Here is a 13,498-nt window from a genome sequence, read left to right as displayed (position 1 = left end):
ACTTTTCAGCCTCACGGCCTTTCGGTTGTAATAAGTGCTCCAGCAGTTTTCAGATTTACTGGAGCCATGTGTCCAGAACGTCACCTGGAGGCAGCTTCATTATTAGGTAAAATATTTTTAAAATGCATTTCATTGAAAATCTAACTGAGGATGTTTTTCAGTTAAATAAAGGTTATAAGAAATGGAAAACTGTTGTTTTGAAGTTGGACGTAATTCTTAATGTGTGAAGACATGGCTGTTTAATGTTAATACAACGTAATGCTTAATATGTGGAGACATGGCTGTGTAATGTTAATACAACGTAATGCTTAATATGTGAAGACATGGCTGTGTAATGTTAATACTACGTAATGCTTAATATGTGAAGACATGGCTGTGTAATGTTAATACTACGTAATGCTTAATATGTGAAGACATGGCTGTTTAATGTTAATACGACATGATTCTTAATATGTGAAGACATGGCTGTTTAATGTTACTATGACGTAATTCTTAATATGTGAAGACATGGCTGTTTAATGTTAATACAGCATAATGCTTAATTTGTGAAGACATGGCTGTTTAATGTTAATAATGACATAATTCTTAATTTGTGAAGACATGGCTGTTTAATGTTAATACGACATAATTCTTAATTTGTGAAGACATGGCTGTTTAATGTTAATACAGCATAATGCTTAATATGTGAAGACATGGCTGTTTAATGTTAATACAGCATAATGCTTAATTTGTGAAGACATGGCTGTTTAATGTTAATACGACATAATTCTTAATTTGTGAAGACATGGCTGTTTAATGTTAATACGACATAATTCTTAATTTGTGAAGACATGGCTGTTTAATGTTAATACGACATAATTCTTAATATGTAAAGACGTGGCTGTTTAATGTTAATACGACATGATTCTTAATATGTGAAGACATGGCTGTTTAATGTTACTATGACGTAATTCTTAATATGTGAAGACATGGCTGTTTAATGTTAATACAGCATAATGCTTAATTTGTGAAGACATGGCTGTTTAATGTTAATACGACATAATTCTTAATTTGTGAAGACATGGCTGTTTAATGTTAATACGACATAATTCTTAATTTGTGAAGACATGGCTGTTTAATGTTAATACAGCATAATGCTTAATATGTGAAGACATGGCTGTTTAATGTTAATACAGCATAATGCTTAATTTGTGAAGACATGGCTGTTTAATGTTAATACGACATAATTCTTAATTTGTGAAGACATGGCTGTTTAATGTTAATACGACATAATTCTTAATTTGTGAAGACATGGCTGTTTAATGTTAATACGACATAATTCTTAATATGTAAAGACGTGGCTGTTTAATGTTAATACTCTTTCATTTTGAAAGAGTTGTTAAGTTTTTAACAGTGAAGTTGAAATCAAGCAAACTTGTCATGAGAACTACACATAATCAGTGTTGAATACATTATATTAAAATTATTTTCAGTATTCAAATCAGTAATTCATGTGACACTCACATATGATAAAATACTAAAGTGGAATGGAAAGTATCAAAACATTTTGACATTGTCTGACATCTCAGAGGTAGTTTTATGTCACTTAAAATTCATTATTTCTCTAAATTTTTCTAAAGGGTATGTAGCGGCCCTTTCCAATATAAAATATTCATACACTTGGTCATAAAGATATATACAGATCATGGAGTTGTAATTTCAGAAATGGATATCCCTTGTATTTTATGACATTGGGAAAAAAAGAAAAGAAAATGGATCAACTTAAGGTCCCAAAACCATGCATAAATAGACTTGTAACAGGTCATATCCCAAATATAGGACACAAAGTGAACAACCTGTAACAGATAAAACCCACTAATAGAAATTTCGTGGAAACATCCAACCACATGACCTGAACAAAAGTAAACAACATGAATATTAATAATCTCCAAGTGTAAACAGGGCCAGTAAGTATGTATGGTTTCACTGTGATGAGATCTTCTGTTCAACCATTGTGTACCTCACTGTAAAATAAATGTTCATATAAAGGCATATTGGTTGAATCACTGGATGCATGATTTTCTGTGTGATTGGATTATTGATATGGGCAGTAGGAGTTTTATCCTCATATTATATATAAATTATGAAAAGAATAAACGTGTGAGTGGTGTACCATAAACATTACAACCATAACACGAAGCTTTTTGGAAAATAGAAACTACACTGCAGGACAATTGACAAAATGTATGTTCATCAGACATGGCAATATAGTGAGGCTCCATGATTAAACCATTAATCTGCAGTTTATTTAACTATGCTGATAACAGCAAACCCAGTTCAAACTTTCAGTTACAATGTTAGTTGTTGTTTGTTTATATAGCATTAAATTGTACGTTATATTATGAGACCTATATAATGGCTTTCAATACTGAACACATTTGCAGGCACACTTACCGAAGTGTCTTCTGTGTGAAACCTTTAAACTTAGGGTAATCCTACTCTATGGTTTTGCATGTCACCACAATTATCCCCATCACTGATTTTTCAGGTTCCCTTTGATACAGTGTCTAAAGAAGCTACTGTATCAAACAGATTCTGTAAAAGAAACTATCAAATAAATCTGAGTAGAAGTATCAAAAATATGTTCCTTAAAATAGAGTGAGATTCAAGCAACTTTCCAAATTTAGTGGCACATCCTTGTGAATGTTTCATCATGTTCTAACATCAGAACAATTTCCATACTAGGGAGAGATACACGTAATGATCGGAAAGAGGATGCTGGCACTATTCTTGCAGATATTCTTAAACAATTCATGTTTGAGATGGAGATAGACGATGGTCTGAGAAAGCTTGGGTTCACTGAAGAGGATATCCCTAGTCTGGTAAAGGGAACATTACCTCAGGTAAGCTATGGTTCAAGAAAACTAAACTCTAAAAGTTTTGATGCTTAACTTAACCTTATCTTTAGTTATATAAAATTGGATTCTTAGAACTCAAACCTCTTGTTGAAAACTAACCAGCTGAGATTACGAGTTCTCAATAATTTATATTTGGTAAGGTTTTGGGATTCTCATAAAACTATAGTTATGTTCAGCTGTTAAGAACTTGACTTTTGATTTGTGTTCATGAAGTAATAAGTCTGTGTTTATTCAGATTGACTTCAGTGGTGTTATGTCTGTGTGTATTCAGATTGATTTTGGTGGTGTTATGTCTATGTATACACGTAAACCTTGACATATGGAACTTCGATACAACACTAATCCGTGATGATGAGAAAGCCTACTTGTATAGAAAAATATATATGTAAAAACGGCTGGTTTGGGTTGAGAAAATTTTTATGCAGAGGAGCGAACAACGTTTCGACCTTCTTCGGTCATCGTCAGGTTCACAAAGTAAGAAAGAGGTAACTGACCGATAGCTGACCACGTTTCAAACATGTGTAAGATTAGTCCTTGTGCTTTACTGGACTATGTTCATATCATTGCCAACATGCAAAAGAAGATAATAGGAACAAATATAAAACACATTGTGTACACTAAAATGTGGATTTAACCAAGTAGACATCTTCTACAAACTAGGCTTAGGTTAGTCAACATTGTACAGATGGATTAAGACTTCATGGACCCAAATGGTAATAATATCCTACAACAAACGTTTCCAAAAACTGCTAGTGACAGCCAGCTGTAAAGAACCATCTTAACATGGTTTATCCAAGAATGAGTTGAAGAAACATTCATTTTTAAAACCATCAAAGACCAGTCTGGAAAGATCTACAAAGAACTGTATCAGTACAGCGATGGAAATGGAACCCCTAATGATTTTAAATACAGCAATGGCTGGCTCAACCTATTTAAAAAGCACTGAGGTATCAAATAAGTTTCAGTTATAGGCTAAATGTACTCTACTGATGCTCCAATATCTATCCAGTGTTTTCCACATTTGATAGTTAAAACATCATTACCAGTATACATATAAATAGTTTTATTCACTTACTTCATTATGTGACTCTATAACTTGTTTTTATCTCCAAATGTTGGCATGGATTTGTTATACAGTGTGGGATATGATAGGACCAAGGAAGAAGAGATTCAGCCTTGTTATAAAGTGAGGGGTAGACTTTCCACCAAGGAAGGAGATATTTGGCCTTGTTATACAGTGTGAGGTTGGATAGGTCCAAGGAAGTGAGAATTAGGCCTTGTTTCACAGCATGTGGTAGGATGGAACCAAGGGGGGGGGGATTGGGCCTTATTACATAGTGTGTGGTAGGATGGAACCAAGAGGGGGGGGATTGGGCCTTATTACATAGTGTGTGGTAGGATGGAACCAAGAGGGGGGGGGATTGGGCCTTATTACATAGTGTGTGGTAGGATGGAACCAAGAGGGGGATTGGGCCTTATTACATAGTGTGTGGTAGGATCCTATCAAGGAAGAGGGAATATAGATGCTACCCTCATAACAAACCCTCTAATATTATGAGGTAGAGGTTTATTGGATCTGGCTGACATATCAATGTTTAAATGTGTTAAAATTCACTTGTGGTGATCTGTCTGTGTGATTTCAGGTTGGTTTTCATGTGTTTCATCTAAGTGTGTATTGAAGATGATTTGTATGCAGTATATGTTTCAATCTGTTTTGGTGATTTAGACATCTTGTAACAAAACTTTGAGGCAGTAAGATAATTGGTCTGGAATAACAGGTTGTATTGTTCACCTGACGGTTGAACTTTCTTTAGTTAAGTCTGTGTATATTGTTGTGTTCAACAGGTTGTTTTGTTTACCTGTTGGTTGAACTTTCTTTAGTTAAATCTGTGTATATTATTGTGTTCAGTTTGTTGTTTTGTTTACCTGATGGTTGAACTTTCTTTAGTTAAATCTGTGTATATTGTTGTGTTCAGTAGGTTGTTTTGTTTACCTGATGGTTGAACTTTCTTTAGTTAAATCTGTGTATATTGTTGTGTTCAGTAGATTGTTTTGTTTACCTGTTGGTTGAACTTTCTTTAGTTAAATCTGTGTATAATGTTGTGTTCAGTAGGTTGTTTTGTTTACCTGATGGTTGAACTTTCTTTAGTTAAGTCTGTGTATAATGTTGTGTTCAGTAGGTTGTTTTGTTTACCTGATGGTTGAACTTTCTTTAGTTAAGTCTGTGTATATTGTTGTGTTCAACAGGTTGTTTTGTTTATCTGTTGGTTGAACTGTGCTATAGTTAAATCTGTGTATATTGTTGTGTTCAGTAGGTTGTTTTGTTTACCTGTTGGTTGAACTTTCTTTAGTTAAATCTGTGTATAATGTTGTATTCAGTAGGTTGTTTTGTTTACCTGATGGTTGAACTTTCTTTACCTATATCTGTGTATATTGTTGTGTTCAACAGGTTGTTTTGTTTACCTGATGGTTGAACTTTCTTTAGTTAAGTCTGTGTATATTGTTGTGTTCAGTAGGTTGTTTTGTTTACCTGTTGGTTGAACTTTCTTTAGTTAAATCTGTGTATATTGTTGTGTTCAGTAGGTTGTTTTGTTTACCTATTGGTTGAACTTTCTTTAGTTAAGTCTGTGTATAATGTTGTGTTCAGTAGGTTGTTTTGTTTACCTGATGGTTGAACTTTCTTTAGCTATATCTGTGTATACTGTTGTGTTCAACAGGTTGTTTTGTTTACCTGTTGGTTGAACTTTCTTTAGTTAAATCTGTGTATATTATTGTGTTCAACAGGTTGTTTTGTTTATCTGTTGGTTGAACTTTCTTTAGCTAAATCTGTGTATAATGTTGTATTCAGTAGGTTGTCTTGTTTACCTATTGGTTGAACTTTCTTTAGTTAAATGTGTGTATATTGTTGTGTTCAGTAGGTTGTTTTGTTTACCTGTTGGTTGAACTTTCTTTAGTTAAATCTGTGTATATTATTGTGTTTAGTAGGTTGTTTTGTTTACCTGTTGGTTGAACTGTGCTATAGTTAAATCTGTGTATATTGTTGTGTTCAGTGGGTTGTTTTGTTTACCTGTTGGTTGAACTTTCTTTAGTTAAATCTGTGTATAATGTTGTATTCAGTAGGTTGTTTTGTTTACCTGATGGTTGAACTTTCTTTAGTTAAATCTGTGTATATTGTTGTGTTCAACAGGTTGTTTTGTTTACCTGATGGTTGAACTTTCTTTAGTTAAATCTGTGTATATTGTTGTGTTCAACAGGTTGTTTTGTTTACCTGATGGTTGAACTTTCTTTAGTTAAATCTGTGTATATTGTTGTGTTCAACAGGTTGTTTTGTTTACCTGATGGTTGAACTTTCTTTAGTTAAATCTGTGTATATTGTTGTGTTTAGTAGGTTGTTTTGTTTACCTGATGGTTGAACTTTCTTTAGCTATATCTGTGTATATTGTTGTGTTCAACAGGTTGTTTTGTTTATCTGTTGGTTGAACTGTGCTATAGTTAAATCTGTGTATAATGTTGTATTCAGTAGGTTGTTTTGTTTACCTGATGGTTGAGCTTTCTTTAGTTAAATCTGTGTATAATGTTGTGTTCAGTAGGTTGTTTTGTTTACCTGATGGTTGAACTTTCTTTAGTTAAGTCTGTGTATATTGTTGTGTTCAGTAGGTTGTTTTGTTTACCTGATGGTTGAACTTTCTTTAGCTAAATCTGTGTATAATGTTGTATTCAGTAGGTTGTTTTGTTTACCTATTGGTTGAACTTTCTTTAGTTAAGTCTGTGTATATTGTTGTGTTCAGTAGGTTGTTTTGTTTACCTATTGGTTGAACTTTCTTTAGTTAAGTGTGTATATTGTTGTGTTCAGTAGGTTGTTTTGTTTACCTGATGGTTGAACTTTCTTCGGTTAAGTCTGTGTATATTGTTGTGTTCAGTAGGTTGTTTTGTTTACCTGATGGTTGAACTTTCTTTAGTTAAGTCTGTGTATAATGTTGTGTTCAGTAGGTTGTTTTGTTTACCTGATGGTTGAACTTTCTTTAGTTAAGTATGTGTATATTGTTGTGTTCAACAGGTTGTTTTGTTTATCTGTTGGTTGAACTGTGCTATAGTTAAATCTGTGTATATTGTTGTGTTCAGTAGGTTGTTTTGTTTACCTGTTGGTTGAACTTTCTTTAGTTAAATCTGTGTATATTGTTGTGTTCAACAGGTTGTTTTGTTTACCTGTTGGTTGAACTTTCTTTAGTTAAATCTGTGTATATTGTTGTGTTCAGTAGGTTGTTTTGTTTACCTGATGGTTGAACTTTCTTTAGTTAAGTCTGTGTATATTGTTGTGTTCAGTAGGTTGTTTTGTTTACCTGTTGGTTGAACTTTCTTTAGTTAAATCTGTGTATATTGTTGTGTTCAACAGGTTGTTTTGTTTATCTGTTGGTTGAACTGTGCTATAGTTAAATCTGTGGATATTGTTGTGTTCAGTAGGTTGTTTTGTTTACCTGATGGTTGAACTTTCTTTAGTTAAATCTGTGTATAATGTTGTATTCAGTAGGTTGTTTTGTTTACCTGATGGTTGAACTTTCTTTAGCTATATCTGTGTATAATGTTGTGTTCAACAGGTTGTTTTGTTTACCTGTTGGTTGAACTTTCTTTAGTTAAATCTGTGTATATTATTGTGTTCAACAGGTTGTTTTGTTTATCTGTTGGTTGAACTTTCTTTAGCTAAATCTGTGTATAATGTTGTATTCAGTAGGTTGTTTTGTTTACCTATTGGTTGAACTTTCTTTAGTTAAGTGTGTATATTGTTGTGTTCAGTAGGTTGTTTTGTTTACCTGATGGTTGAACTTTCTTTAGTTAAATCTGTGTATATTGTTGTGTTCAACAGGTTGTTTTGTTTACCTGATGGTTGAACTTTCTTTAGTTAAATCTGTGTATATTGTTGTGTTTAGTAGGTTGTTTTGTTTACCTGATGGTTGAACTTTCTTTAGTTAAATCTGTGTATATTGTTGTGTTTAGTAGGTTGTTTTGTTTACCTGATGGTTGAACTTTCTTTAGCTATATCTGTGTATATTGTTGTGTTCAACAGGTTGTTTTGTTTATCTGTTGGTTGAACTGTGCTATAGTTAAATCTGTGTATATTGTTGTGTTCAGTGGGTTGTTTTGTTTACCTGTTGGTTGAACTTTCTTTAGTTAAATCTGTGTATAATGTTGTGTTCAGTAGGTTGTTTTGTTTACCTGATGGTTGAACTTTCTTTAGTTAAATCTGTGTATAATGTTGTGTTCAGTAGGTTGTTTTGTTTACCTGATGGTTGAACTTTCTTTAGTTAAGTCTGTGTATATTGTTGTGTTCAGTAGGTTGTTTTGTTTACCTGATGGTTGAACTTTCTTTAGCTAAATCTGTGTATAATGTTGTATTCAGTAGGTTGTTTTGTTTACCCATTGGTTGAACTTTCTTTAGTTAAGTCTGTGTATATTGTTGTGTTCAGTAGGTTGTTTTGTTTACCCATTGGTTGAACTTTCTTTAGTTAAGTGTGTATATTGTTGTGTTCAGTAGGTTGTTTTGTTTACCTGATGGTTGAACTTTCTTCGGTTAAGTCTGTGTATATTGTTGTGTTCAGTAGGTTGTTTTGTTTACCTGATGGTTGAACTTTCTTTAGTTAAGTCTGTGTATAATGTTGTGTTCAGTAGGTTGTTTTGTTTACCTGATGGTTGAACTTTCTTTAGTTAAGTCTGTGTATAATGTTGTGTTCAGTAGGTTGTTTTGTTTACCTGATGGTTGAACTTTCTTTAGTTAAGTCTGTGTATATTGTTGTGTTCAACAGGTTGTTTTGTTTATCTGTTGGTTGAACTGTGCTATAGTTAAATCTGTGTATATTGTTGTGTTCAGTAGGTTGTTTTGTTTACCTGTTGGTTGAACTTTCTTTAGTTAAATCTGTGTATATTGTTGTGTTCAACAGGTTGTTTTGTTTACCTGTTGGTTGAACTTTCTTTAGTTAAATCTGTGTATATTGTTGTGTTCAGTAGGTTGTTTTGTTTACCTGATGGTTGAACTTTCTTTAGTTAAGTCTGTGTATATTGTTGTGTTCAGTAGGTTGTTTTGTTTACCTGTTGGTTGAACTTTCTTTAGTTAAATCTGTGTATATTGTTGTGTTCAACAGGTTGTTTTGTTTATCTGTTGGTTGAACTGTGCTATAGTTAAATCTGTGGATATTGTTGTGTTCAGTAGGTTGTTTTGTTTACCTGATGGTTGAACTTTCTTTAGCTAAATCTGTGTATAATGTTGTATTCAGTAGGTTGTTTTGTTTACCTGATGGTTGAACTTTCTTTAGCTATATCTGTGTATACTGTTGTGTTCAACAGGTTGTTTTGTTTACCTGTTGGTTGAACTTTCTTTAGTTAAATCTGTGTATATTATTGTGTTCAACAGGTTGTTTTGTTTATCTGTTGGTTGAACTTTCTTTAGCTAAATCTGTGTATAATGTTGCATTCAGTAGGTTGTTTTGTTTACCTATTGGTTGAACTTTCTTTAGTTAAGTGTGTATATTGTTGTGTTCAGTAGGTTGTTTTGTTTACCTGATGGTTGAACTTTCTTTAGTTAAATCTGTGTATATTGTTGTGTTCAACAGGTTGTTTTGTTTACCTGATGGTTGAACTTTCTTTAGTTAAATCTGTGTATATTGTTGTGGTTAGTAGGTTGTTTTGTTTACCTGATGGTTGAACTTTCTTTAGTTAAATCTGTGTATATTGTTGTGTTTAGTAGGTTGTTTTGTTTACCTGATGGTTGAACTTTCTTTAGCTATATCTGTGTATATTGTTGTGTTCAACAGGTTGTTTTGTTTATCTGTTGGTTGAACTGTGCTATAGTTAAATCTGTGTATATTGTTGTGTTCAGTGGGTTGTTTTGTTTACCTGTTGGTTGAACTTTCTTTAGTTAAATCTGTGTATAATGTTGTATTCAGTAGGTTGTTTTGTTTACCTGATGGTTGAGCTTTCTTTAGTTAAATCTGTGTATAATGTTGTGTTCAGTAGGTTGTTTTGTTTACCTGATGGTTGAACTTTCTTCAGTTAAGTCTGTGTATATTGTTGTGTTCAGTAGGTTGTTTTGTTTACCTAATGGTTGAACTTTCTTTAGCTAAATCTGTGTATAATGTTGTATTCACTAGGTTGTTTTGTTTACCTATTGGTTGAACTTTCTTTAGTTAAGTCTGTGTATATTGTTGTGTTCACTAGGTTGTTTTGTTTACCTATTGGTTGAACTTTCTTTAGTTAAGTCTGTGTATATTGTTGTGTTCAGTAGGTTGTTTTGTTTACCTATTGGTTGAACTTTCTTTAGTTAAGTGTGTATATTGTTGTGTTCAGTAGGTTGTTTTGTTTACCTGATGGTTGAACTTTCTTTAGTTAAGTCTGTGTATATTGTTGTGTTCAGTAGGTTGTTTTGTTTACCTGATGGTTGAACTTTCTTTAGTTAAATCTGTGTATAATGTTGTGTTCAGTAGGTTGTTTTGTTTACCTGATGGTTGAACTTTCTTTAGTTAAGTCTGTGTATAATGTTGTGTTCAGTAGGTTGTTTTGTTTACCTGATGGTTGAACTTTCTTTAGTTAAGTCTGTGTATATTGTTGTGTTCAGTAGGTTGTTTTGTTTACCTGATGGTTGAACTTTCTTTAGCTAAATCTGTGTATAATGTTGTATTCAGTAGGTTGTTTTGTTTACCTATTGGTTGAACTTTCTTTAGTTAAGTCTGTGTATATTGTTGTGTTCAGTAGGTTGTTTTGTTTACCTATTGGTTGAACTTTCTTTAGTTAAGTGTGTATATTGTTGTGTTCAGTAGGTTGTTTTGTTTACCTGATGGTTGAACTTTCTTCGGTTAAATCTGTGTATATTGTTGTGTTCAGTAGGTTGTTTTGTTTACCTGATGGTTGAACTTTCTTTAGTTAAATCTGTGTATAATGTTGTGTTCAGTAGGTTGTTTTGTTTACCTGATGGTTGAACTTTCTTTAGTTAAGTCTGTGTATAATGTTGTGTTCAGTAGGTTGTTTTGTTTACCTGATGGTTGAACTTTCTTTAGTTAAGTCTGTGTATATTGTTGTGTTCAACAGGTTGTTTTGTTTATCTGTTGGTTGAACTGTGCTATAGTTAAATCTGTGTATATTGTTGTGTTCAGTAGGTTGTTTTGTTTACCTGATGGTTGAACTTTCTTTAGTTAAGTCTGTGTATAATGTTGTGTTCAGTAGGTTGTTTTGTTTACCTGATGGTTGAACTTTCTTTAGTTAAGTCTGTGTATAATGTTGTGTTCAGTAGGTTGTTTTGTTTACCTGATGGTTGAACTTTCTTTAGTTAAGTCTGTGTATAATGTTGTGTTCAGTAGGTTGTTTTGTTTACCTGATGGTTGAACTTTCTTTAGTTAAGTCTGTGTATATTGTTGTGTTCAGTAGGTTGTTTTGTTTATCTGTTGGTTGAACTGTGCTATAGTTAAATCTGTGTATATTGTTGTGTTCAGTAGGTTGTTTTGTTTACCTGTTGGTTGAACTTTCTTTAGTTAAATCTGTGTATATTGTTGTGTTCAGTAGGTTGTTTTGTTTACCTGTTGGTTGAACTTTCTTTAGTTAAATCTGTGTATATTGTTGTGTTCAGTAGGTTGTTTTGTTTACCTGATGGTTGAACTTTCTTTAGTTAAGTCTGTGTATATTGTTGTGTTCAGTAGGTTGTTTTGTTTACCTGTTGGTTGAACTTTCTTTAGTTAAATCTGTGTATATTGTTGTGTTCAACAGGTTGTTTTGTTTATCTGTTGGTTGAACTTTCTATAGTTAAATCTGTGTATATTGTTGTGTTCAGTAGGTTGTTTTGTTTACCTGTTGGTTGAACTTTCTTTAGTTAAATCTGTGTATAATGTTGTATTCAGTAGGTTGTTTTGTTTACCTGATGGTTGAGCTTTCTTTAGTTAAATCTGTGTATAATGTTGTGTTCAGTAGGTTGTTTTGTTTACCTGATGGTTGAACTTTCTTCAGTTAAGTCTGTGTATATTGTTGTGTTCAGTAGGTTGTTTTGTTTACCTGATGGTTGAACTTTCTTTAGCTAAATCTGTGTATAATGTTGTATTCAGTAGGTTGTTTTGTTTACCTGATGGTTGAACTTTCTTTAGCTATATCTGTGTATACTGTTGTGTTCAACAGGTTGTTTTGTTTACCTGTTGGTTGAACTTTCTTTAGTTAAATCTGTGTATATTATTGTGTTCAACAGGTTGTTTTGTTTATCTGTTGGTTGAACTTTCTTTAGCTAAATCTGTGTATAATGTTGTATTCAGTAGGTTGTCTTGTTTACCTATTGGTTGAACTTTCTTTAGTTAAGTGTGTATATTGTTGTGTTCAGTAGGTTGTTTTGTTTACCTGTTGGTTGAACTTTCTTTAGTTAAATCTGTGTATATTATTGTGTTTAGTAGGTTGTTTTGTTTACCTGTTGGTTGAACTTTCTTTAGTTAAGTCTGTGTATGTTGTTGTGTTCAACAGGTTGTTTTGTTTACCTGATGGTTGAACTTTCTTTAGTTAAATCTGTGTATATTGTTGTGTTCAACAGGTTGTTTTGTTTACCTGATGGTTGAACTTTCTTTAGTTAAATCTGTGTATATTGTTGTGTTTAGTAGGTTGTTTTGTTTACCTGATGGTTGAACTTTCTTTAGTTAAATCTGTGTATATTGTTGTGTTTAGTAGGTTGTTTTGTTTACCTGATGGTTGAACTTTCTTTAGCTATATCTGTGTATATTGTTGTGTTCAACAGGTTGTTTTGTTTATCTGTTGGTTGAACTGTGCTATAGTTAAATCTGTGTATATTGTTGTGTTCAGTGGGTTGTTTTGTTTACCTGTTGGTTGAACTTTCTTTAGTTAAATCTGTGTATAATGTTGTATTCAGTAGGTTGTTTTGTTTACCTGATGGTTGAACTTTCTTTAGTTAAATCTGTGTATAATGTTGTGTTCAGTAGGTTGTTTTGTTTACCTGATGGTTGAACTTTCTTTAGTTAAGTCTGTGTATATTGTTGTGTTCAGTAGGTTGTTTTGTTTACCTGATGGTTGAACTTTCTTTAGCTAAATCTGTGTATATTGTTGTGTTCAGTAGGTTGTTTTGTTTACCTGATGGTTGAACTTTCTTTAGCTAAATCTGTGTATATTGTTGTGTTCAGTAGGTTGTTTTGTTTACCTGATGGTTGAACTTTCTTTAGTTAAGTCTGTGTATAATGTTGTGTTCAGTAGGTTGTTTTGTTTACCTGATGGTTGAACTTTCTTTAGTTAAGTCTGTGTATAATGTTGTGTTCAGTAGGTTGTTTTGTTTACCTGATGGTTGAACTTTCTTTAGTTAAGTCTGTGTATATTGTTGTGTTCAACAGGTTGTTTTGTTTATCTGTTGGTTGAACTGTGCTATAGTTAAATCTGTGTATATTGTTGTGTTCAGTAGGTTGTTTTGTTTACCTGTTGGTTGAACTTTCTTTAGTTAAATCTGTGTATATTGTTGTGTTCAACAGGTTGTTTTGTTTACCTGTTGGTTGAACTTTCTTTAGTTAAATCTGTGTATATTGTTGTGTTCAGTAGGTTGTTTTGTTTACCTGTTGGTTGAACTTTCTTTAGTTAAATCTGTG

The 13,498-nt window shown here is 32.6% G+C and overlaps 1 protein-coding gene across 3 annotated transcripts in view; it reads left to right on the top strand.

Annotated features, from left to right (window-relative positions):
• LOC143246736 (hydroxyacid-oxoacid transhydrogenase, mitochondrial-like) overlaps positions 1–13,498 on the top strand; it is a 100,791-nt gene that overhangs the window by 36,558 nt on the left and 50,735 nt on the right. For all 3 annotated transcript variants that reach the window (XM_076493827.1, XM_076493826.1, XM_076493828.1), the window contains exons 12-13: positions 10–106; positions 2,725–2,882. In XM_076493827.1, coding sequence (XP_076349942.1) covers positions 10–106; positions 2,725–2,882 — 255 coding nt within the window. The remainder of the gene's footprint in view (positions 1–9; positions 107–2,724; positions 2,883–13,498) is intronic.

Source organism: Tachypleus tridentatus, chromosome 3, assembly GCF_004210375.1.
Source record: "Tachypleus tridentatus isolate NWPU-2018 chromosome 3, ASM421037v1, whole genome shotgun sequence".
Lineage (NCBI taxonomy): Eukaryota > Metazoa > Arthropoda > Merostomata > Xiphosura > Limulidae > Tachypleus > Tachypleus tridentatus.
This window is presented reverse-complemented; position numbering and strand designations above follow the sequence as displayed.